This window comes from Choloepus didactylus, chromosome 17, assembly GCF_015220235.1.
Source record: "Choloepus didactylus isolate mChoDid1 chromosome 17, mChoDid1.pri, whole genome shotgun sequence".
In the NCBI taxonomy this organism is placed as follows: Eukaryota; Metazoa; Chordata; class Mammalia; order Pilosa; family Megalonychidae; genus Choloepus; species Choloepus didactylus.
Window position 1 is genome coordinate 23,548,698 of NC_051323.1, and position 26,971 is coordinate 23,575,668.

The 26,971-nt window shown below is 36.3% G+C and overlaps 1 protein-coding gene across 1 annotated transcript; it reads left to right on the forward strand.

Annotated features, from left to right (window-relative positions):
• Positions 1 to 244: 244 nt before the first annotated feature.
• Positions 245 to 24,301, forward strand: WDR92 (WD repeat domain 92). The gene is made up of 8 exons (XM_037807305.1): positions 245 to 542; positions 8,338 to 8,438; positions 10,792 to 10,922; positions 13,041 to 13,142; positions 17,042 to 17,157; positions 17,808 to 17,942; positions 20,039 to 20,136; positions 23,326 to 24,301. Exons 1-8 carry the CDS (start codon positions 246 to 248, stop codon positions 23,531 to 23,533), a joined length of 1,188 nt encoding a protein of 395 aa, XP_037663233.1. The 5' UTR covers position 245; the 3' UTR covers positions 23,534 to 24,301.
• Positions 24,302 to 26,971: the final 2,670 nt, after the last annotated feature.

Below are 26,971 nucleotides of genomic sequence, written 5' to 3' on the forward strand. Positions count from 1 at the left end.
GCAGGTTTTTTGTTTTTTGCAGGGCCTATCCTAAAATATGCCTAATTCCTATGACATACTCCTGTCGCTCAACCCACAGCCAAAGCATATTTTGTAATATCTATCATGTATACGTGCGAAAAGCAGTGAGAAATGGCGACAAACAAGTTTGTGCTATCCGGGAAGGGAACTCTTGTGTGATCTCAGTAGCGCATCTGGCATTTTGTTGGATAACTAAATCCAACTTCCTAGGACGTCAGGCAGCAATGTACGGCAAGCGGGAGGGACAAACTGTAGTTAATGTTTGGAGTCGGGTATCCAGGTTAGTGTTTTGTCAGGGTCGGTGGGTGACGGTTGTGGGAGGTGAAATCTGCTGGGCCATGTCGGCCTTCGAGAAGCCTCAGATCATCTCCCATATCCAGAAGAGCCTCAACTACACGGTGTTTGACTGTAAGTGGGTGCCCTGCAGCGCCAAATTTGTGACCTTGGGCAACTTCCCACGGGGCACTGGTGTTATTCAGCTGTACGAGATCCAGCACGGAGACCTGAAACTGCTTCGGGAGGTGGGTGCCGGGTCGAGACTGCCCAGTTCCAGGACCTGGGACTGCCCTTGGGGGGCGAGTGCCGATCTGGGGGTCTGCATTTCTCTTTGCCTAAAGCCTTCGTCCAGCGTCCCCCAAAAGCACACAGCTCGAGCTGCTGGGGACTAGCGAAGCTGACCGCAGACTGAGGAATACTTCCGTGTTAAAACACATTCGTTCGAGTCCTGAGTTCTCATCCGCGGGCTAGTTCATCCGCTCCCTGCCGGCCCCTTCTTCCAGCCACCCTCACGGGAGTCCAGCGCGGGGTCTTTGAGAAATGACGTTAAGAATTCTTGTCTAAATTCAAGGCCTTTCTAGGCAGTTCGCAATTGTTTGTGGAGAGTCCGTTACTAAGCCCATGTTAGTAAGTTTTTTTTTCATACAGGGATAGCCATAGCGGTCCTTACTCCCAGGAAGCCTGTAGTGTAGTTAAAGCATTCATTCTAACACATTTATTCATTCTTTCAACAAGTATCAATTGAGTGTCTGGTATTTCCAGGCAAGTGAATGGCAAGTCTTCGATCTCGAGTTTATTTTTTAGTGAGGGAGTTAATCGGTTAAATAATCAAAACAAAGATGCATAAATGCAAACCGGGATGGGTTTTCTAAAATAAAAGAATACTGTTCTGTGAGAGTAAAAACGGATTTGGGATGAGTAGAAGCTAACTAGGCCAAACGGAGTGCAGGACGAGGTTTCCAGAGAAAACAACATATGCGGAAGCCCAGTCGTGTGAGAGTTTTAAGAAACAGGGACCAGACGTCGCAAGATCTGTAGGCCATTTAAAGGTTTTATGCCTTTACTCCTAGAGAAATGGGACATTATTGAAGGATTTTAAGCAGAGTGTGGCAAAATCAGATTTACATGTTATTAAAGATCACTAGTGAAAAAATTAGAGAATAATGGTAACTAATTTTTATTGCTCTTTACAATTTTAAAAATGATTTGGGTTGCCTGAAAAAAAAAAAAAACGATCAAGCATAATCAGGTAGTTAGGATTTTATTAGACTACAAGTGCAGGGAAGATTGAGAACTCCAGGGATCTGTGGAGATAATCTGCTTGGAAGAGATAGGGGTTAAACCTGTATCCAGGATGAATGCAATTTAGATAGGCAGAGTTAGATTAGAAGATATATAAGGCCCCAAATCTCCGTAATTGCTTGTGTTCTTGTTCGGTTTGTCTTCTCCAGACAGGCAGTCTACTTGGAATTCCTAAACATGGTGTATTTTTCCAATTTTGCTTATGTTGTTCACCATTTGGCCTCCTGTCACCTGTTGCTATTCTAGTGTCCAATTCAGGTGATCTGACTTACGAAACCTTTCCTATTCCCCACACAAATTAACTTATCTTTTTGTTGTATTCCTATAGTACTTTTTTTTATGTGTGCCAGGAATATATGTTCTTTTCTTTTTATCTCTAGATTGTAAGCTCCTGGAGAGTAAGGTCAGTGCCTTTCTTTAGTGTGGTTTGTAAGGAGTAGCCACTCAATAAATATTTGTTAAAAGAATGAGTGAATGTCTGTCTGTAAAAAGGATATAACTTGGGAAATTGTTAATATTGCTTTATTAAATATCTTATTAAATATTGTATGGGGTTGAACAAATGGGAAACATTGAGAACAGAGAGAAACTTAAAGCTGAAGTATTAGGAGCAAATGCCAATCGAAGCTAAACCATCTGCAGACTCCTGGCTTTTCAATAAGAATATAAGATTTGTGCACATTACAGGAATACACTTACTTGATAAACTAAAATATTGCTCTGTCTTTTGTAGAGATTCTAAAGAATTCTAGCAAGTTTTTTGTTTATTTTAGTAATTTTGCTTTTTAACAAAAGTAATACATGTTCATGATAGAACATTTAGAAAATATAGATAGGATAAGGCAGAAATTTAATATTACCCACAATCTCAGCCACAGGAATTACCACTTTTTATATTTTGACCTGTATCCTCTGGGTCTTCTTTTTTTTTTCTGCCGTAAACTATCCACTGAGAATCTGCTATTTCAAGGCAGAGTTCTAAGGAAGGACAAAAGGTATTTGAAAGATGAGTCCCTTCCCCTAAGGAGCCTACTGTCTCAAAAGGTGATAAAACATACAAAAACACATCTAAGAACTTATATTGTATTTGGCTATGATAGTGCAATGGAAAAGAATATCAGTGAAATACAGGCTCAGTGATTCTCAACCCATACTGTGCATCACTCCCAGCTGAATGCATTTTCTTGCTGTTGTTTTTGTCTTTTAAAGTATTCATGCCTTTGTCCCACCCCTAGAAATTTTGCTGCCCTGAGTCTAGACTAGATGGTGGCCTGAAAATCAGTCTTAAACTTTTCCCAAGTGATTTTAATGAGTACCAGAGGTGAGAACTATTGGGCAAGAGGAATTATTTATAAAGATATTTACGAAACATACTTGATTTGATCATCGTGGAACTTCCTCACGTCATTTGCTCCAGAGCCCATGAGTAAAAGATAGAAACGTGAAGGAAGCCATTGGTCTTTGTTGATGTCTTCTTTACCTTGTTGGTAAAAGGATAAATAAGAGACCAGAGAGTAGGACTTCCATGTATGGGTTAGCAGTTTGTTGTGCCTCTCAAAGGTACCTGGCCAAGGACTCATGTGGGGTTGAAATCCATCTCTTTGTCTCTCATCAAGTCTTAAATGTGTGAGACTTCATCAGCCTATGAAGGACAACTTTTTTCTCATTGGCACAAAGGTAACCATGTGGGTCAGTGGTGGCCCTGAAAGGTGGAATCATGCTTATGGATGTTTATAGTGTAAAAATCAATAATAAGCTAATAAAATCCTTCTTTTTTAGCCCTTGTGCCATTGAATTCACTGCTCTTTAGCATTTGGTTGACTAAATCTTTTAATGTTAAGTAGTGCCAGGATGTGGAGGAGGAAATACTGACAGGCTGTACTAGACCCACCCACAGATGAAACAAAAATAGCTCTCGGGAATTATCCATCATGGGCTTTTTATAATGTTAATTTATTATTGTAGCAAGGAACCAACGACTAAGTTAAATCCGACCATCATTGTGGTCATTTTCAGTGTCATAAAAAAAATGTCATTAATATGTATTAATTTTCTTTGTGGAATAAATTTTGCAAAATGTATATTTTTTAACCAATCAGCTTTCAAGCAAGAAAAATTTAAAGTAACAACCTAATTATTTTCATCTCTTCTTTCCAAAGGTAAAATATTTAACAGGGGCAGGGAGGGATCCCTTTTATGAACTGTAAAAAATTAGCTTCACTTGGGTCTTCTCTTAATTTAGTAACTTTTATGATTTCCATGAATGTCTGAGGACAGAAAAAACAGCTACTTTTATTTATCTGTTGGCCCACATAGCTCAGCCCTTCTGAGTGGACAAAGTGCAGTCTCTTCTGCCATGCAGATTACAATATTCATGTATATGTGTTTATTTGTAATATGTTTATATATTTTGAGTTTAATTTGATTCTTTCAAAATAGCCACTAGTATCTATGAATCTCTTTACATTCCTTTGATTTAAGGAGAGAGAAAAGAGAAGAGGAGGGAAACATTTTGCCATGTATTTTTGTCTTGTAAACATATGAACGAAGGTAAAAACCAAAGGAAGAAATCTGAAAGTTAGTCATGCCTGTCCTATTTACCTCACATGCCCATTTCAGGATTGGAATATTTCTTTAATACTTCTAACTAATGACTCAGGTTTACAGGATGGGGGCTACATAATAAAATGTTTATTTAATTGATTTGCCTATGCGCCTGGAGGGAACTTAGTTTAGTGGAAAGAGCTTGGAGTCTGTTTGGCTCTTAGGACCTTGGGCAAGTCACTTAGTCCTCTGAACCCCAGGTTCCCCATCTTGCATGTGGCGTTCCAAATACTTATTTTCCAGTGTTGTATGTTTTAGGAAGAGAAGGACTGTTCTAGTCTAGAAGAGCCTATAGGACAGTATCTGGCATGTGGGTATTCAATATATGGATGCTGTTTTCATTAATGCATGTAAACAACACTGGGAACTGTCAGAACATTGGGACATGAAAACATGACGGTTTCTCTCTCCCCAGCACTAGGGCTGAGAGATTAATAAATGTTCGTTTACACCTTCACTCAATAAATGTTGGGCACCTACTACATGTTGAATAAATTATCCAAGGACCCTGCTCTCATGGTGTTCACATTCTAGAACAGGAGAAGATAAATAATTGAAAGAATAAATAATTTTGTTGATCAGCACAGTAAAGAGATTAAACAGGGTAAGATGATAGTAGATTGGGAGAGTATGGGGCTTCCACTGCAGATTGGAGAGGCAGGGAAGGCCTCTTTGAGGGGGTGACTTTTGAACCAAAATCTGAGTAAGAATAAGGGAGGCATGATGATATGGGGAAAAAGCAGTCCAAGCAGTGGGAACAGCAAATGCAAATATCCTGAGGTAGAAATGGTCTTGATATGGCCGAAAAGCAAAAAGAAAGCAGATGTGGCAGAATTGCAGAAAAGAGAAGGGGACTAGCAGGAAGTAAGGTTAGAGAGACAGGCAAGGTAGATTTCACAAGGCTTTGCATATTTTGAATACCACACACCTTGGTGCCACTCCTGTGAGTCTAGGAGTATCTCTAAATGTAGATACATTTTACTTCATTCCTTTATATTTGTAATAAAGTCCTGTTTTTAGACCTATGCAATAGCAAATGGGAAAATATCTAAGAGGGCCTGTCAAATAGTAGACTGGTTCTCAGATAGGAGTTCTCAAATGTGTTCAGATGTCAGAGTGTCTGGACATTGTGTTTTTAGAACACCATGAAATATTGGGGTAGTCACTTCCATCTCTGCACAAGGAATAGATTTTTGGGTAGAAAAATCTAACTTTATTATACTTATTTTGATCTTTACATCACAAGAAGTAATTACATAAATTTTTTAGCCTCATTTCTAGCTTTTCCCATTTGTGTTCCTTTGCTAGTATTTTCTAATAGACAACCCAAAAATATTGAAGAAAACTTAAATTTCAGAAAAATGTATCCATTGGCTATTTGTCTGGGTGTGCGTGGATTTTCTAATTTCCCTATTATTTTATGTTAGTGCCATAAGATCAGTGTATTCAGGGAGCATCATTTGAGATTCTCTATTCTAAAGGAGAAAGTAAGGTAAAAGGAATAGCATAGGGATGAAAGTTTTTGCTTCCAGTTTGTTAATACTGGAGGAAAACCTTTTAGACAATCTTAAGAGTTGTGTAGGGACTGAAAAGTAGAGGTTAGCTTTCCTCTCTGCCCTGGCCTAGGGAGAATTGAAATCCTCATCAGAGGTTCTAGGTCATAGCATGGAATTATGGAAAACGGAAAGCCTTATCTGGTAAAAGAGAAGAAAATGGGTGGCCAGTTTTCCCAGTGCCTGAGAAGACTCCCATGGGGTTGTATCAGATAGATGATGCAAGCCCCACCCCCCACCCCCACAGCTCCTCATCCCATGGTCTCCCGGAACCATATTCCAGCCCATCAGGGACTGCCTGCTTCTTACCCTCTGCCTCAGATCATCAGAGTCATTATCAGTGGTTTAGATCTGGGAGGAACCTAGTGTGAAAAGGGGAAAAAGGAGGGGTTGGCTATTTAATCAACTGGAATATGTTGGAATTCTGAATTAATTTCATCATAGAAGCTATGTCCTAATGGTGGTTAAGTGCTGTAGAATTTCAACATATTATTTCAGATACTTTATTTTGGGTGGGTAGAGGCAGGCAGGACACAGTGATTTCGAGTTGGAAACTATGTTGTTAAAGTGAAGAAATTTTGATCCTCAGCGTTACCCCATCTTAAGACATTCTTTTTCATAAAATTGGAAAAATAAGCAAAATAAATGAAAAACAATTTTCTGATGTAGTCAATTAACTGATGCCATCTTGGATCACCTATACATTAAAAAGAAAAAAAAATAACCTTTTGTGGTTTTGTGCTTCTCATCAATATGGTCTTTTACAATCATGTTATTTATTGTAGGGGACTGATTTTGTTTACTTGACAATTCCAAGGAGACTGTGAATGCTTTTGTTTTAGACCTGGCTACATGGTATAACTGCTCATTTACTCAGTTCCAAACAGTGAGAAAGCTCAATAAACTGGGTTTCTAAATCCCTGTACCAAATAGTGATATATTTTGAATCCTGAAAAAAAAGTTCAGTTTTAGTTTCAGTATAAAGTGAAGTTTATTTTTTTCTTCTTTGAAAATTGTTATATATACCCTATGTGGAAATGCTCCACGAAACGTTTAAGGTGGCAGGGGAATTATTTTTATAATTATTTGAAACCATCCAACTGTAGTGTCAGGATGAAGATTGGCTCAGAAGCTGAAGAGTTACAAGGGGAGATGCCCCAAAACTGAAAAATTGTGCAGAGAGAAGGAAGTTTATCTGGGTGTATTGCTGCAGGAAAATAAACAAGTCAAAGAACGATATACTGATACTCCTTGACTTAAACAATCTTATGTGTGCTTGTAAACATGTAGAGCAAGGTCTAGAAGAAAGGGGATTACTTCTGGGGAGGTGTTAAAGGGACTCACTTTTTACCCTTCTTTCTTTCATTTTAATTGAACTTTTACAGGGAGCATATATTACTTTTGTAAACTTTAAGAATAAAAAATTTTAAAGATTGTAAGAGATTAAATAAGGAATAGTTTTGCCCTGTTGAAGCTGAAAGTAATGGGAGGTAATACCAGAGGGCTCGAGTGTGGTGTGGGGCAGGTATAGCTAGTGGCCTCTTCTAGATCCAGATCCCAGAGTTTCTAGGAACCAACAGGAAGTGAAGTTAGGCTCTAGGAGGACTTCGGTGACCTGGCAAGTGGAGTTGAGGGCAGGTGGGGGTAGCGGGAAAATTGGAAAACATTCAGGAAGTAGAAGGAGAAGAAAGGAAAACTGAGGTAGGTGTGGGTGAAGGTATAATGAATATGTATATGTGGGAGGGGTCAAATATGAACTGACATTTGGATGGTAAACTCCTTGAGGGGAGGGGCCATCTCATTTGTCTTTGGAGCTTCTTCTGCCTAGTTAGTTCAGTGCCTTGCGTATGGTAAGAACTCATTAAATGTTGAACACGTGCATTGGGCAAGTCATTGAAGTTCAGGGCTTCAGTAACTTCACCAGTCTTGTGCTAGGTTCTCTTCATGTGATTTCTCCATGAGCCCATACCTTAAACGGCATTTGCATGTGGTAGTCTTGCTAATGTAACTGTATACAATATGCGTAGAGGCAGCCTTTTAAATTAAAGAAACTTCAGAAGATTGACTAATTTGTATTAATAGCAGTGCCTCTGGTAGACAGAGGCATACAAATATCTGGAGAAATGGGACATACCCTGTTTTTAGAGTTCTGCAGGAAAAAAGATGAGACATAAACATTTTGTTCCCGTAGCCGTTGGAAGAGACAATGTCTTCATTATGTTCCCATTTCTACTGAGATTCTCAAGAAAGAATACCGCATTAAGTGCTGAAATTTTCATATTTGCAAATTGATGGGATGGTAGAGTTGTCAGCATTTCAATATCTCATTAGTGAGATTAAAAAGAAACGTGATTATAAGCATGATTTTAAAAATCTAAGTAAAACTCTTCCTTTTTTGCAGTTGTATACTTTTAAACTGTAGAAAAATAACTAAAGGAAAAGCATGGTCATTTTCATCAAAAAACATTTTAATTGCCTTTTGTAATATGTGTATTATTAAAGCCCATAACAGAGTCATAAATATGGATTATAAATAGCTACTTACATAAATAACGTATCTTCTCTCCTCCCTTCTCTCAAGATTGAAAAGGCCAAACCCATTAAATGTGGAACATTTGGTGCAACATCTTTACAACAGAGATATTTAGCTACTGGAGATTTTGATGGAAACCTTCATATATGGTAAGATTAATCAGCATTTAGACAATGAGATAAGCAATTCCTCTGATACTCTTGTTACTCTTCCTCTGAAAGAGAGAATTCTAACTTTAAAATGTTTCCTTGTTCAATTTTAACATTTTATAAAAGTGTGAGTTATCTTTTAATACTTATTTCTAGATTTCATATTCAAAATCCATTTGAAAATGCTAATCTGTTTTTCTTTATATATTTCAAATAATGTTAATAGTATTTATTTTCACATTTCCTGTTTGGGTGCTAGCATTTAATGTCATCCATTTGTAAATAAAAGTATATTCCGCATCCACCTTTAAGGACACGATATACACAAGTGCCCGTTTATAACACTAAAAAATTAGTTAGATGTTGTTTACATTTCAGAAAGAGATTTTGTGTTACAGAATGATGGACTGCAATGTGTTTTTTTGTGTTTATTTAATTTTTAATTGTAGAACTCCCCAATTCATTTGAAGGTTGTTTTTTGTTTGTTTTTTAATGATTTAACTAATATTTAAGCACATTTTCTTAGGAACACATCTGTTGAGCAAACCAATATAAACCTGTTTTGAGTGAACAAAATGACAAGTATGTAAAGTGCTTTTAATTTTACTGTTTTAACTAGAGTTATTTCTTCATATTTATATTAGAGTTGGATGAACTGAAATTCCTCCTTAATTACTTTTCAGGAATATCACATGTATTAATTATTTAAAGTCTACAGTGATTTCTAATATGACCTTTCATTTAGAATAGCTACTTTAATTAAATTGCCTTTACATATTTATCTGTTTTAGAATCATATTTAAAACAGAATGAAGCTATTTTAATTTCCTATTGGTTTAACTGATTAACAGTTAAATTAGCATTGTTGGAATGTATCAGTTCTTACATGCTGTGTCATATACTTTGAGAGAAATTGAATGGAAGGCTATCTGAATTTTATTTTTAAAAATAAATGTAGAATCTACAATACAAACAGTGAACCCTAATGTAAAACCATGGCCATAGTTAATAGTACTATTACAATAATCTTTTTCTATGAAATTGTAACAAATATACTACATGAATGCAAAGTGTAAATAAGGTGATGTGGTGGATATGGGAACTCTGTATTTTCTGCATAGTTTTCCTGTAAACTTACAATTCTTTAATTAAAAAAAAAAAAAGTGTAATTTATGCCAGCACAATAATGTTCCTAATAGAGTTTCCTCGTATAGTACAGGTATTATGGACTTATTTTAATTGATAAATCCTGTAATTACATGTAAAAAGCAAGGAAATGTTTTAAAGTCTGTAAAAACAGTAAAACAGTTCTTTTAAGTAGAACCACCATCCTGCTTGCTCTCTTGATTCTTTCACAACCATGGTACAAAAATAAGCATCATTTCTAAACTAGGCTGAACTCTGTCAAATTTTGATTAGTGAGATTTTACTAATAAATCTTGGCCCAGAAGCAAATTGAGACTGCATTTCATGAATAGTCACATTCTTAAAAAAAGAAGGTTATTAAAAATTGACTTATTAAAGAGAAATGTAGATAGAGGCTCCAAAAGAAGAAGAAAAGAAGAGGGAAAATGGAGTGAGGCAAGAAAAGGAATGCATTCCCATAACCTAGTTGAACAACTCAGCACCCAGACATCATCTAGCATAGACTGGAGCACACATGGTAAGAGGTACTTTCCTGGTTACCTTTTCCTTGACTAACCTAGAAGTGGACAAACTTCAGCCAGTTTGGCTATAATATTTATTGTGGCCAGTGTGATGATACACTGAAAAATATATAACTTGATGGAAATCAGCATGAAATTCAGTAGGAAATAATAACACTGTAAAGTAAGAAATGTATACAAAGTAAATGCTATTCATACTTATCCTTCAGAAAGGTCTCAAGATCAGAGTATCAAGGCCTACTTTGGAAACATTTGAAATCACTTTGAATTTATTCTATATCTAAAGCAGTGGTTATCAGATATCAGTGTACCAAACAGTCAGCAGATTTGGGGCCCCGTCCCAGAAATCCTGATTCATTGTATCTGGGGAGAGCTTATGCATCTGCATTTATTAACAAAACAAGCACCCCTGGTAATTCATGTGCGAAGGTTCTACATAGAGCATCTTTGAGGAACACTGAGGAAAGTGGGCTCAGGTTGAATGAAGACAGTTCACATTGGGAGCTTGAAAGAAGCTGGTATGGAGGAAAAAAAAAGACGTTAAAGTAAATGTATAAATTACCTTCAGAGCAAAAACCTGTGTTATTGAACAAAAACCTAAATATCGTGTGTTCTTAAATTTTAATAGTGGACTTGAATATTTGGGACATGTGGTGGATGTGAGAATCTGTTTTCTGTTTGCTCAGGAATTTGGAAGCTCCGGAGATGCCAGTATATTCTGTAAAGGGCCATAAGGAAATTATAAATACTATAGATGGTGTAGGTGGACTAGGAATTGGGGAAGGAGCACCTGAAATTGTGACTGGCAGCCGAGATGGTGAGTCAGAGTATGCTATGTATTTAAAAAAATGTTTTTAAGACGATCTCTACGCAATAGTTATCCACCCAATGTGGAAATCCTCCTCAGTCGTCCTGACCTCCTAAATCTAACATTCTAGCTTCTACTTTTAATAGGTGAGTTTGACTGCATATACCTTAGTTGTTTCAGACTTTTGGATATTTCCAGATAGAGGCAAAGCACTTACTATTTTAGTATTGAGCTAGTTCAGTTACTGAGGATGATAGTTTCCTGTGAACCTTGAAGATTTAAATTTTCTTCACAGGTTTTTCAGGCAGCTGACGATATAACGTGGGTGGCAGCTTTTCATTTTCTTTTTTTAAAAAGCAGAATTAGTACTTGTGAGAATTGTCATATTGACAGCTGGTTGAAAACCGATGTTCTGTGTTCCACCCGCTGAGCATTGTAGAGCAAGCTCCAAGGGCACCAACTCTGTTTTCCACCTTGCAGCGACCAAGAGGGGAGATCACTGTAGGTGTTCAAAGTTACTCTGAACGACTGTAGCTGAGGCAGAATTCTGTGTTACCTCATTTGGGGTGCATGAGAGATTTGGTACCTTAGCTGGTTGGGCTATCTTTTATATGGCTGCTTATGACCGTGAGGAGATTGTTTTAAAAGAAAAGTGAAATGTGATTTTTTGCTAGGTGTTCAAGAGCCAGCTGTGTCTTAGAAATAAATGTTTTCCATTATAAAAGCAACATAGAATATAGAAGGAAAAAAGCATTTTACCACACTAGTGCAAACCACTATATTTCTGTTTTCCTTTGCAATTTTGCATATAGTTATTATCAGTGTGAATACAATTTTATATCTTACTTTTTTCATTTAATGTTCCACCATATGTAAATGTTACTGTTTCCATATAATTTTCAAATGATCATTTTAATGACTATATAATATTCCATCATTTGGATGGATAGATCACAATGTACATATCCATTCCCCTGGGTTTGCTTTAAGTTTTTTGTTTATTGTTAGGAGAGTGACTTAAAAATAATGAAGAAATGGATAGCATCTTGCATATACCTCTTTTGGGGTAAATGTATTTTATGATTTTTAAAACATATTGTCTGATCTTTCCATGATACCTATTTACATTGTCAGCTACATTTCCATCTACTCACAGGCACTGATTTTTCTACTTCTCTTTTTCCTAATTTATAGATAAAAATGGTACTCCATTCCATCTTGTGTTAACTTCTTTCTATGTTTACTAATTTTCTTTCATATAGTCTCTGTTTATGTTCTTTGCTCATTTAACTATTATGAAATTAATATATCTTATTAATTTGTATGAGTAGTGTATTAATTTGCCACATTCACAGGAATTTTTTTTCCCTTTTAACACAACCTTTTTAATGACCCAACTTTATTTTGTCCCTGGAGATAAATCTAGAGGGATAGCTTCCCTTTTCCGAAGTTTATTATCCCTTTTAAAGAGTTTTTTGCTCTTTTCTGTTCTCTCTGAGGTACTTCCTTTTTAGCTATTTTATTGCATCTATTTACATTTCTCATAGGCAGTGACACCATTTGTTAGTAGTCTGTAATTTTAATTAAAAACAAGGGGGTTGAAACTAAATGAGAAACAATATGTGTTTTTTTTTTATATTTCCCTCTTCTCTGTTGCTATAGGGAAATTACACTTAATTATATATAATATAGTATTTTAAAACCCCATATAAGAAACTGTAGATATAAAATTAGAGTTTGTTCATCTGTATAGAAAAATACCAATGCTCATATGGGTAGTAAAGAAAAAAATTAAAATTAAAATGATACCTGTATTGTTCTAAATAAATCAAACAATACATTAATTTTAAGCTCAAACAAAGAAAATAAACCATGATTTGAGTTACATAACATTTGCCATCGTGCCTTGTGAGTAATACAGGAATAGCGTGTTGGCTTTTCTGTGTATCCATTAATTTGGAAATCAAGTCAGATATTAACATATGAGTTATTTCTCTGATATTAAATACAGTTTACCCAATCTATAATATCACCACAGATGCAGGAAGCCATAGAAAAACAATGCTGAAATGAAATAACATGATGATTCACTGTTGAATTTTGCCAACTCACTTCTGTTCATGACAGGAACCGTGAAGGTGTGGGACCCAAGGCAAAAAGATGATCCTGTTGCTAATATGGAACCTGTACAAGGAGAAAATAAGAGAGACTGTTGGACTGTTGCATTTGGTAAATTATTGAAGAACTCTTGCGTTTGAAGTATCAGATGGCAAAAAGCACAGTGCTGCAAGAAAGCCTGTTAGCCTCTTTGTAGTCTGTTTTGTGGACTATTCTGACAGTTCAGTGAGGCAGATGTACATGGGTATCGAATGTGTGGTGCTGGGGCTTGGGTATGAATCCTAACTTTGCCACTTATTGGCTGTGTGACTTGGGGCAAGTTACGAAACGTCTCTGTGCCTTGGTTGTTTCATTTATAAAATGGACCTAATACTAGAACCCACTTATTTTAGTTCCATAGCCTGCTCAAACAAACACCATGAAATGGGTCAGGTTAAACAGTGGGTATTTGTTCACTCACAGTTTGAGGCTGGGAAAAAGTCCAAATCAAGGTGTCATCAAGGTGATGCTTTCTTCCCAAAGACTGTGGTGTTCTGGGGCAGGTTGCTGGCAGTCCTTGCCTCCTCTGTCACCTTGGCAAGGCACATGGCAGTGTCTCCTGATTTCTCTCTTATCTTCTGGATTCCATTGATGTCCAGCCTCTTGCTTTCTGTGACTTTCCCCTCTGAGTGCCTCCTCTGGGGCTTTCTCTGTCTGAATTTCATTCTCTTATAAAGGACTCCAGTAATAGGATTAAAACCCATCTTAAAGGAGGCGGGTCACACCTTAACTGAAGTAACCTCATGAAAAAGGTCCTACTTAGAATGGGTCTACACCCACAGGAATGGATTACATTTAAGAACATGTTTTTCTGGCATACATATAGCTTCAAACCACCACACCACTTAATAGTGTTGTTATTAGGATTCAGTGAATTAACACATGTAAAATGTTTAGAATATTTAGTGCTCAAAAGCATTTGCTATTGTTGTTAATATGTACTTCTGTTTAATTAGATAATATTGATCTCATTTAAAACCTAATGTTATTGATGGAGTGAGGGCCTCAAATAAAACTGGTAACCTAGCAAATCTTACATTATACTCGAGACAGAATATGCCGATTTTATAGAAAATAGTTGTGACATTATAAAATTACTTCTTATAAATTGGATAACTATGTTCCTCTATTAATATTTTTAAAATGAATATTGATTTTGTTGGACTAACTGATGTTTGCCCTTGGATCTCTTGCTAAACACCAAAGTTAAACTGGTTTTGGCTACTAAAGGTTATGGGCCATATTTAGTTTTAAACCTCTGCTTTCCTCTTTTTCTTAGTATAATGCTGTATAGATAAAGTAGGCATTAGAAATTGGGGTTTGAAGATATACACAAACTGTTTAACTTTTTATGTTCTTTTTAAATTGGATTGTTATTTAATGAAGAAAGTTTTTCATTTCCAAATTTAAAAATAAATTGTTATATGGGATGACTATATGTTTGTTTGTTATGAGCAATAATAAAATCTTAAGACTGTACACTTTGGTGGGAAATTTCAGGATTACTATTTAGAATGATCATTTTTAAATGGAAATAATAATTAGATAGGAATTATCTCTGAGCCCATTAAAGCTTTTTCATCATTGATCTCAGGAACATAAGCACAATATTAAGTGTGTGATATTAAGTTAAAAAATAAACATTTATCCATTGATTTGACAATTTTTTACAAATGCCAAGTATGGGCAAAGCACCGTGGGCCAAACAAAGGTGAAACAGACTCATTCTGTTCTCAGAAAGCTTATGGTTTAGCAAAGAGGGCATGCTCTCTACATATATCATTATCCTACGACATGGGAGTAATAAAGGTCACATGAGGCACAGCTAAATGTGGAAGGAATCCAGAAGGGGAGATGACTAGGTGGAGACGAGGCTTTAAGGATTTGAACCACTGAAATTGGGAGGAAATTTCAAGCATAAGGAGCAACTTTCAAAGTGCCTGGGTAGGAAGAGGGGAATAGTGATAGGAAAAGGCTTAGAGATGGCCCAGAACCACAGCCAGAGATATTTAGTTGGTCTGGAGGGAGTGGTAAGCCTTTGAAGGTTTTTGCAAGGATGAAATGTGATCAGAGCCTTAGAAAAATTAAACTGGTAGTGTGTAGTGAAGAGAGATAAGTGGCAGATGGGATACAAGTTCAGGAGCTTGTTGCAATATTCCAGGTAAGACATAGGTTAGAAGTGATGGGAATGGAGCAGAGGGGACTGATTCAAAAGATAATTTTCTGGCAAAATAAATAAAATTTGGCAGTTTTATTTACATGAGAAATAAGGGACAACATTATGCTATTCAAGATGACTGAATTTTTTTTTATTCATTTTATTGAGATATAGTCACATACCACACAGTCATACAAAACAAATTGTACATTTGATTGTTCACAGTACCATTACGTAGTTGTACATTCGTTACCAAAATTAATCCCTGACACCCTCATTACCACACACATAAAAATAACCAGAATAATAATTAAAGTGAAAAGGAGCAACTAAAGTAAAAAAGAACACTGGGCACCCTTGTCTGTTTGTTTGTTTGTTTCCTTCCCCCACCTTTCCACTCATCCATCCACAAACTAGACAAATGGGAGTGTGATCCCTATGGCCCCCCTCAATCCCACTGTCCCCCCTCATAAGCCACATTTTTATACAATTGTCTTCAAGATTCATGGGTTCTGGGTTGTAGTTTGATAGTTTCAGGTATCCACCACCAGCTACCCCAATTCATTAGAACCTAAAAAGGGTTGTCTATATTGTGTGTAAGAGTGCCCACCAGAGTGACCTCTCGGCTCCTTTTGGAATCTCTCTGCCACTGAAGCTTATTTCATTTCCTTTCACATCCCCTTTTTGGTCAAGAAGATGTTCTCCATCCCACGATGCCGGGTCTACATTCCTCCCCGGGAGTGATATTCCACGTTGCCAGGGAGATTCACTACCCTGGGTGTCTGATCCCACCTGGGGGGGGGGGGTGCAGTGATTTCACCTTTCAAGTTGGCTTAGCTAGAGAGAGAGGGCCACATCTGAGCAACAAAGAGGCATTCGGGAGGAGGCTCTTAGGCACAATTATAGGGAGGCCTAGCCTCTCCTTTGCAGCAACATGGATGACTGAATTTTGAGGCTAATTGTAGAGTGAGTGATGTTGTCAAATGAAAAAGTCCCATAAGGCGTGGGGTGGTTTGGAAGGGAAGATGGTGAAGTTAGTTTTGAAGATCATGAATGTAAGATGCTGGGGCACCATCTAGGTGGAGCCTACCAACAAGATGGAAATGCAGGGCTGGAATTTATGAAAAAGAGAGAGCCAGAGGCAGTATAGAATAAAAACATTGGGATAAGCTGCTGAGACAACTAAGCACAGTTACAGGGGCCCCTCTCTCACTCAACACTTTTTCTTCAGCAAGAAGTACTCAGAAAAGTAAGCCTAAGATCCAAGCAGGATGAATTGACTTAAAATACAGATTATAAACTTGTCTTAGGTGTTATGTCTGTACAATGATAAATAAGTGCTACAACTTATATCAAGTTTCCCTTCAAAAATGGTCTAACATCAGAAAAACATTTTGCAAAATAAGTAAGTTTTAAAGTCATTTGCTTTTGCATCTAAACAGAATTACTGCCAAAGAAAGCAATAGAAGCACAACTTTATTTATCCTCCCTACTATGTTTGAAATGTAGTTGGCCTTGTTAGTCTTTGCAGATACAGTAAGAGAGCAAGCATTTGTTTTTAACTTCAAATCCAATAAACACTTTCACGGATCTCTTCAATATAACATCTCAATGAATGTACTTTTTTTTTTAGTTAATATTAGACACCAAATAATAATCTTGATATTCTGTCAGGATTGATAAAATAGGATTATACCTATTGTATTTTCCTTATGAGATTTGGTGTAAGTTATATGTATATTTTCATAAGACTTTTTTAGCAGCCTTCACATTAACACTCAAAAAGATCTGAAATTTGTATCTTGATTTCCAGGCAATGCTTATAATCAAGAGGAACGTGTCGTTTGTGCTGGCTATGACAACGGGGATATTAAACTGTTTGATCTCAGAAATATGTCATTGCGATGGGAGACAAACATTAAAAATGGGGTAATGTACATTCTGATGTTATTTGGTTCCTCTGAGCATTTTCCTCCAATTCTGAACTATAATAGAGAAAAGTGCCTCTAATAGCACATCTCAATACAGCCTCTTACAGACTGTTCTTAACCTTTTGGGTCGTGGAATCCTTTGAGAACCTAATGAAAACCATGGATCCTGTCTTCAGAAAGTGAACGCACACTGAGATGTGGCGTGTGCAATGCCAGGTGTGTCACTGGCTCTTGTGGACCCCTGTGGGCCATGCAGTATAATATCAAAACCAGCAAGAGGCCTTTTTTTCTGCTAATATTAGAATATCTCAAATAGTAATAGACTACCCAAGCATTCTCAGATTTTCGGTTCCTGAATTGTGCACTTTTTCTGATGGATGTGATTCCCTCCTGTTTTCTAAAGTCAGCCTTGATGTAACTGCATTAAACAATTACAAAATTAAGTTATGACTTTCTTGATCCACCCACTGGGAATAGGAACCCAGGATGGTTTTGTTGATCTTATTAACCAAGAAGAAATTTTTTTTTATGGATAAAAGTACTTGATGTGTTGGTTCAAAAGGAAAACATGACTGTTTCAATGCTTTCACATGAACCTCCTGAATAATAATCATGAGCCCATGAATAATAAATATTCTCTGTTTTCAGGTATGTAGCGTGGAGTTTGACAGAAAAGATATAAGTATGAATAAGTTAGTAGCTACATCTCTGGAAGGGAAGTTCCATGTTTTTGACATGAGAACACAGCATCCAACCAAAGGTTTTGCCTCTGTTTCGGAAAAGGTAAATATGTGGGAAATGTCTTTCTATGAAGAGAAACGATAACTTGGTTTAGTCTAACAAATCAGATTAGTCACCAGGGTTCCTTCCAGGTCTTTATGTAAAGGAAGCTATTTTTGATATATTCTTGTGGAATCTTGATAAGTTTTTATATGCAAAGAATACTTTTCCAAAGTTTATAAATTGTAGACTTCTTGATTATAATAAAGACCTCAGTTAGCTGGGAATCTGAATCTTATTTTGTAGTGTAAGAGCAATCACAAGAAAACTAACTGATGTTAAGAAAATTTGATCAACAAAACTCAGCCTGGTGTTTTTAAATAAATGTGTAATATTTGTATTAATACTGAAATATATTCTTTTCAAAATATATCCCCCACCCCCCCCCACACAGTGCATTTTAAAACATTTTATTTAATGTTCCAGTTAGCTATAGTAAATGAAATAATTTACTTAAAGGGCCAATCACTGTAACTGGTACATAAAAGATGCTCAAAAATATTTTGCTCATTTATTTATACTTTGCCTTGTTCCAAATCATATTTGAGGTAGCTTAGTGTGAAGTATATAGTATTACAGGATTAGAAAAATATACAAGGAATGCTGGGCAAAGAAAATACTGGTTAAAAAAAATAAGATGATGTCTCGAGTAAGGGAATTACGTAAAATTCATACTGACACTCCTGTGATTTGCAAGAGGTTTTGACTCTGAGCTTCCTTGTGGATGAAAGAAAGATCAGTTATAGATTTGCAGTTTCCATAAAGTTAAATGTATATAATTTGCTTGGAAAATAAAAATGTACTCCCTTGGTTCTTCTCCCTCCGCCATGGATTTAATCCTCCTATTTTGTATTATGCAGTAATTAATATTATTACTTGTAAATTACTATTGCTTCCTGATAAACTAAATTCTTAACAAGATTGCTATAGATTGTAATACTGTTTTGCCTTTGTCATTTCAGAATATACTTAGTTTCAACAACATACAGCACTTTACTAAATTCTTCCATATAGAACTTTCACTACATTTCTCATTATCTGTAAATACTAATTGTTGTTTCCAAAATGATTTGTTATATTTGAATCCAGTAATTGCCAAACCTGTCAAATAATGACTCTGGTATATTTTAAGAAGGTCATTTCCCTCTTGCTTTTTATGTTTTTATCAACTTTACTTCCAGAAGAAAAAGAGAAGTTTAAGGTACAAACAAATTAAACAAGTTTTAACAGTTTGAAGCCTAATCACTTGGAGGCTCTTATATTCTTTAAAGTGTGTATTTTGAGATATGTATTTTTATCTGCTAATGGCTGTTCTCTCAAAAGACTGTTAACACCAAACGTTGAGACCAAGCACTCGCTAGCACGTGCAGTGTGCGAGCGTGGCTTCCGTCTCGTTAACCACTCTCGCCGCTGTTCCTTTCTTCTCAACTCCTCCAGTTCTCCCACAGTGAACACAGGGCTGCCAGGATTGATTTACTGGCTATTGTTGAGGTGCTAACAAGCTGTTGACCTTCTTCCAGTTGCTGATTTTATCTTTTAGTTTAATGTGACTGATCAAGGCCTTGGCTTATTACAACTGGAAACACTGTCTATAAGTCCTTGTGGTCCTTATTCTAAAGACTAACAAACTGAATGGCATTAAATTAAGGATCAGGTTTGGGAAACTTTAAGTTAAAATTCAGTCTGTACTTTTTTCCCCCCTTAGGAAGAACTATGTTTTTTAAACATTCTCTTTTCTTTGCAAATGAGCTAGACATATTTAAATGTGTAAAATCTATGTTCGTAATTGATATGGTACTATAAAGTTAAATGGATTTTTAATCTGATAACATCTTTCTTTTGGTAAAATCCAGTAGAACTTTATTTCTTAAAGCAATTAAAGAAAAGTGATGCTTTTTCTAATTGGCCTCCTGTAAATCTCAGTAAGCACTTTCAAGACATGTGCCAGAAAGGAACCTTCATTATTTTCTTAAAATTATTTCCTTAAAAATTGTTGAAAATCAAATTGTAGAAATTATTTATTTATGGACTTTCTCTTCTAGGGCAGTCTTTATCATGTAAACTTCTAACCCAGTTGAGTACCTCTGGTTCCCTTCTAGGCTCAGAAGTCTACCGTGTGGCAGGTCCGACACCTGCCACAGAACAGGGAGCTCTTTCTGACTGCTGGAGGTGCTGGCGGCCTTCACCTCTGGAAATAGTAAGTCCCTACTGTGTCATTGCTCCTGTTTTTTCAGTTACCTGAGGGCATGAAGTAGAATTAGGTTGTCTTTTTCTCTCCTTTGATTTAGCTCTTTTGGTAAGCTTTTAAACTTCATGATATTACATAACTGTTGTTTTCTAGTAATTTTATTTTTCTTTACCAGTGTATTTATATTTTACTGAGTAAATGAATGTTAACCTTTTGCCACACTTAATGTATTTATCGTTTTTGTTGTATCTTGCTTATATTAGAGTAGCGTAGGCACGGTTCTTTTCATAGATTAGAAATCATTGTTTTTACTAGTTTAAAAAAAAATTTGGCCACAGAGTCTTTCCACATATTATCTTTTAGTCATCTCTAGAAGATAGGAAAAGATTGGAATTGGAATTTTTAGATCCTGATAATTCACTTGCCAACATTCAGATAATTACGAGAGAACCAAAACAGAACTGAGGCTCCTGACTGGTCTTCAGGAAAAGCCTTATCTTTGATAAGGTGAGTTACAGCAAGAGCTGTGTTACCACACCAAAGGCACTAAAGTGGCAGATACCAGGTCAGCTTCTCTTGTAAAAGACCTGACAGAGATTTCCAGTTCACAGTATTTATGAATACCTTAGCTAAGCAATGTAAACTTGGAGGGAAAAAATAAAATCTTTTTCTAAAACATCACTTAGGAAAAAAGAAAAAGCACAAGCTCATAAATGAAAGAAATTTGATTAATAATGTAAGAAGAAAAATACCATTTTTACTATGCCTAGGTCTTTGACATTTACAAAATACTTCTCTATTTATTAGCTCCTTTTAAGGCAACAAAGGGTTCTGAAAAACAGGGTTACAGTTGAAAAGTACTTGTTAAAGTTTTCATAGATATAGTTGACCAAAAAAATTAGAATGAGTCCTGCAGATCAAAACTATACAGTTTTTGATGCACAACTATATGGTGGTACTATGAGCAATTGATTGTATGCTTTGTATGACTGTATGGTGTGTGAATATACTCAATAAAATTGCCAGTAAAAATTGAATTCTTAAAAAAAAAAAAAAGACTGTAACTGTGTAACCAAATAACCCCCTTTTATAAAAGCCAAAAAACAAACAAACAAACAAAACAAACAAAAAAAACTATACAGTTTCTGTGAATAAAAAGCAGAGGAAAAGTCTTCGGCATTCTGGGAGAATGCCAGGTAGACAGATGATTTGGTAATTTCCCTTTTCCCAGCATATTTGCCCATTGCTCATCCCTGATTCTTCAACCTGTTTTCTCCACTGCGCATTAGGCTCTGGCAATCCCCTGGCTTAAACCATGCAGTGGCCCATTACTATTTTATTTGATGATCACACTCTTTAGGCTGCTTACTTTAAGAGCTGTTCCCAGTTTTCTTTGTTATCCACATGTAGAGTTGTATTCCATGTGATGTGCACACACATTTGCAGCTAGAATTTTTGACTAACCAGTTTCCCTGACTTCTAACCCATGCTGGATGATAAAGATGTTATAATGGATTTAGTTATATCAGTAAAGTTCGTCTGTATTGCAACTGGAAATTTGAATTTTATCTCAGTGTGAACTTAATCCATACCATAACAGATCTCTAGTCTAATCTTCAAATTGGTTTGGAGCTTTGCTTTCAAGAAGTATACCAGCAAAAAGACCGTCAGTCTAAATAAAATGATACTTAGCTTTATCTCTATTTGCCAGTCTCCCTTGGTAGTGATGCCATTAATTATAAATGCTTATTGAGCACTTAACCAAGAGTTCCTAGAACAACTCATCTAGTTATTCAGAAACTGTTTTTTGAATGAATGAATCTCATCATGCTGATTTTTTTTTAAAATGTATTTGAATCACAAACACACATATTCTTAAAACTTTAATGGATAATGTGGAGGGTTTAAAAATACTCATGTTATCTTTTAAATAATAAATAGCTGCATACTTTGCCAAGAGACATATGAAAAAAGTTCTGTACTTCAACTGCTAATTCATCTGAATGTTTTATTCCTTTTAATCAAATATTTTGATCTGTGAGGAAGAAAGAGCAGTAGGTTATTTGCCCATAGCTTATTTTATTTCTACTCTGCTTCTGAATTGCTTTGTGACTCTTAACTCCTTGGCCTTTACTAGCCTTTATGAAATAAAGGTAGTGTAATATTTGATAACTAAGAGGCTTTAAAAGGACTTACAAGGAGAAATATGTTCATATTCACTAGTAACACATCTCTGTGTATAGGGGATTGGGGAAAGGAGTTCTTTTCTTTCTTTTTTCTCTCAAAACTAGACCAAGTAGTATTTATGAGTTGTTAACTTTCAGCTCTTCTTACTTTATAAATTTAATATTTTCATTGCAAAGAAAATCAGGTGTTCTCAGAGTCGCTTTTTCTTTTTTAAAGCAATGACCTTTAGGTCTAAAATCTCCTTCGAGCACCTTCCCATAGAAATGACACACAACAGACCCTTAGGCGTGGATCTGTGCGGTTAGAATCTGGTGTCAGTTCTTCATTCTAGAAGTATTTAGATGAGGTTCTGCAAATGTTACTTACAGCTTTTGCCTTTTGCATGCTGTTTGCCCATGGCTTCTAGCAACCTGAAATAAGTATTACAACCAAAAATTATCAAGAGCAACACGTAAATTTATTAAAGAATGTTCGATCAACCTGTATTAAAAGAAAACATACAGACTCAACCTGAACAGAAATGATGTTAAAAAATTTCTACTAGATGTAATACTTTTTTATGACATGTTTTGGGATGAGTTGAGGTTGAAACAGAGTCTCTTTATTTGCATACAACTCAACATTAGGAAGATTCTTGATGTATTTTTCAGTTCCACTGATCAACTGAGAAACAAAAATGAGTCATTGCAGATGATTAGAAAAATGGGGACAAAAAAGTTAATGAATAATGGGGGAGTGTTCTGGGTATTCTTTTTTACTTTTATTTTTATTTTTTATTTTTTATTTTTTGGAGTAATGAAAATGTTCAAAAATTGATTGCGGTGATGAATTCACAACTATATGATGACTCTGTGAACAACTGATTGTATACTTTGGATGACTGTATGGTATGTGCCTGTATCTCAATAAAATTTCAAGGAAAAAAGAAATAAGTCACCGAAGTGTATGTATGAAAATAAAATGGTGCGTGCTAACACTTAGCTCCTCTTCCCACTTTGATCTTGTTTTCAGCGAATACCCTATTCAGCGGTCAAAAAAAGATTCCGAGGGAATGGAGATGGGAGTTGCGGGTTCCGTGAGCCTTCTGCAGAATGTGACGCTGTCTACCCAGCCCATTTCAAGTGTGGACTGGAGTCCGGATAAAAGGGGTCTCTGCGTCTGTAGTTCATTTGACCAAATGGTGAGAGTACTGATTGTTACGAAACTCCACAAAATTTGATCTGATGGCTTTGGACTTGAGATTCTCCTGAGGAACACTCATAGAATTTAAGATATGTCTGGGGATCCTCTGACCCACAGTGAACAAAGTTGGACTTGACTGATTTAAAAAAACAAAAACAAAAACAAAAGACCCCGGGTGCAAACCTTCGCCCCGCTTCTCTCTGGGTGTGAAGTGCGGTGGGATGCGTTGGTTACGGGATTCGACTCCGCACTGACCTGCTGCTGTGCATTGGGGCACCACTCTCCAGAGCCAGCTCTTTCTTCTCACTTATGTCTAATAAAAAGACAACAGTTGTCTATATTTAAACATTTTAAATTTGTTCTGCATCCCCAAAGTTCCATATTTTTATCTTTACACTTGTATTGCATTTTAGTGTTTACAGTGTTGTGGCAGGGATCATTTAATTTGGTTTAAAAGAGTTTGCCTTGATAAAACTACTGTGTATTAACTTCATAAATACATTTTGAGAGATTTCAGTGTCAGTAAGTTATTCCATAGAGTATTATTTTATATAATACAAAAAAAATGGCACTGTCGGACTTGATTTGATAGCTGTCTTCAGTGGTATAACTCATAAAATGAAATACTATAATTTACAAAGACCTCTTTTCTCCTTAAAAGTACAAGGAGTTCAATTAATGAGACTTTCATTTGTTGACTGTGGTAAGTGATATTGTTGAGATGTTCAAGATTGTGGGAGTTTTGTAGCCTTTATGTTAAGCTTTTGTATGTATTTTATGAATAAACTTCTGATTTTGAAATCTGTGGAAGCTTTGATTCTTTTAAAAGTGGTAATGAAGCCAACATCCTCACCTCTCTTAGCTTTGTAAGTGCTTAGTAGGTGCCTCTTAATTCACTCTTTTTCTTAATGTTCATCATATCTTACACTATACCTTTGGAGATAGTGCCTTTATCACACTTTCAGTAAACCTACTACCCCAGCCTCTGTTCAAAAGACTGGAGGCACCTGAGCTATTTAAAATAAGTAAAATTTATGTGATTTCAGGGGTTCATGGAGAGTTACTTGTTTGGAATATTAAGTTCAGAAAATTAACTTTTTAAAAAATTTCCTAAAATATTTTATAGAATAATACCATGAATGTAATTATGGAAGTAAAAATTAGATTGAATTAAAAAAAAAAAATCCTATCCCTGCTGTTTTTTTTTTTTTTTTTTTTTTCAATTTTAAAAGAAAAAGTGGAAATTTTGGTAAAATTCTCTTTTCTGAGAACACTTGTTTGGGTGGTATGATTAGAGAGATTTAAGTCAAGAATAATAAATACCTGTATTTCATTGAATCTAAGGTGTCATTGTAAGATTATTTTACTCCACTGAGAAAGAAAAATGCTGCCAATTAAACTATGACACAGTGCTTATTCTCGTAGTGTTTTGTTTTATATTCATTGAATATTCTTTTATTTAGGCAGATTTTTTTTCATTTTATATAATTATTGTGCATCCTTAAAAAGGAAAATATATGCAGAATAAATTTGGTTTGGTGGTCCTACATTTCTTCATATTCAGAATCTGACCCTTTAAGTCATTTTTTAATTCAGTCAGAGATGTTCATGTTTTCCCTTACAGTGTTGTCCTTTATCATCATCAAGAGTATTGGTGCTATAGCATTTCTTTAAAAACGTGCTCCACTATTGGCTTCAGGATTTTCTTTCAAATGACTGGCACTTATTCTACAAGTTTTAGTGGAGACTTGCAGGCAATGACAACTAAGCAAGATTGCTGCCTGGCTTACCATTATCTATTGCTGTACAACAAACCACTGCAAAATCTAGTATATTAAAACAATAACAATCATTGACTTACAAAATGTGCCTTTGGGGAAGGCTCATCTGTGCTCCACGGAGAGTCAGTTGGGCAGCTCTACTGAAGGAGGATCTTGAAGGTGGCGTTCACACACATGGCTTGCAAGTTGGTGCTGGCTGTCAGCTGGGACCTCATCTATGATTGGAAATCAGGGTCTTATCCATGTGGCCTGGGCTTCCTCATGGCATGGTGGTGAATTCCAAGGGTATGCCGCCCCAAAGAGAAAGTCAGGCAGAAGCTGTATTGTTGTTTATGACCTTGCTTTATAATTCACTTAGCATCACTTTTTTAAGGCAGTCACAAAGCACCCCTGACCCCAGGTTCAAAAGGAGGGGACATAAATTCCATTTCTTGATGGGCACTTGGCAAGGTTCTGGAAAAGCATGTAGGACTGGAAATATTGTGGCCATTTTGGGAAAATAAAATCTGGAACGATTATAAGGTGCATCCTAACTTCAAAGATGTAAAAATGTAGGGGGAAAATGTGCTTCTTAGAATTGATCAAATATATTACTTGGGATATAGCTAACCCTATCCCCCTCATCTACCTACTCCCTTCCCTACCCCTAATCTATTGCAGACATTACTGATGGCCCTCTTTCTCTGAGCCTCTCAAGCTTTATCACGCTCTACTGGGAGACACTATCAACTTTTAGCAGGTAAGCTAAAGCTTATTTACAGTCCTAAGTCTAGAGAGTGATGCCCTAGCCTCCTGGACCTGGCATCGTTGCCTTGATGTGAACCCCCAGTCCTTGGCTTTGTTTTTCAGTATGCTGAGAAGTGCTGAGGCTCTCCAACGCTAGACCGTGCTCATCAGAATGATGCAAAGACCAAACAGGCACCTCATCAAATAAGGGATGAGCCCCTCAGGTACCAGAATGCTTGCTTAAGTTTGCTAACTGGTACACCCTCTTCTTTGTGTCAGGTTATCTAAGAAGCTGTATAGTTATTTAGAAGGCTTCCTATGAGTGTGGAATTAGAGATAGATGTTGACAATATTTAGAAATAATTCATCCATCTAGGCCTAAGTGAAGCCTAAAAAAAGGCATTTCAGAGCAGAGAGGCTCTTGGATAATGTGCACATTTATACTGTGAATTTGTTTCCATCTGTGGCAGATTGAATTATGTTCCCCGGAAGAACATGTTCTTACTCTTAATCCATTCCTGTGGATGTGAACACATAAATAGGACCTTTTGATGAGGTATTTTTAGTTAAGGTGTGGCCAACTGAGTCAAAATGAGAGCCTTATAGAGAAGGCCACAGAGAGAAAGCCAGGGGGAGAAGCTAGAAGCTGGAAGTCAATGGAACCCAAAAGAAAAAGAGGACATTATCATGTGACAGAAAAGCCAAGGAATCCCAAGGATCGCTAATATCCAGCCCCAGAATGCCCTGGTCTTTGGGGAGAAAGCATCACCTTGTGACACCTTAATTTTGGACTTCTCCTAGACTCAAAACCATGAGCCAACCCATTGCATGGCATTTTCTTTATCAGCTGGGAAACTAAAACACCATCCTTTAGCATCAACATGGATGCTAGGTGTGGTGGTAAATTGTCTCAGTAAGAGATCCCTGGAATAATTCTCATCCTGGAAACTTGGACCCTCCAGTCAAAT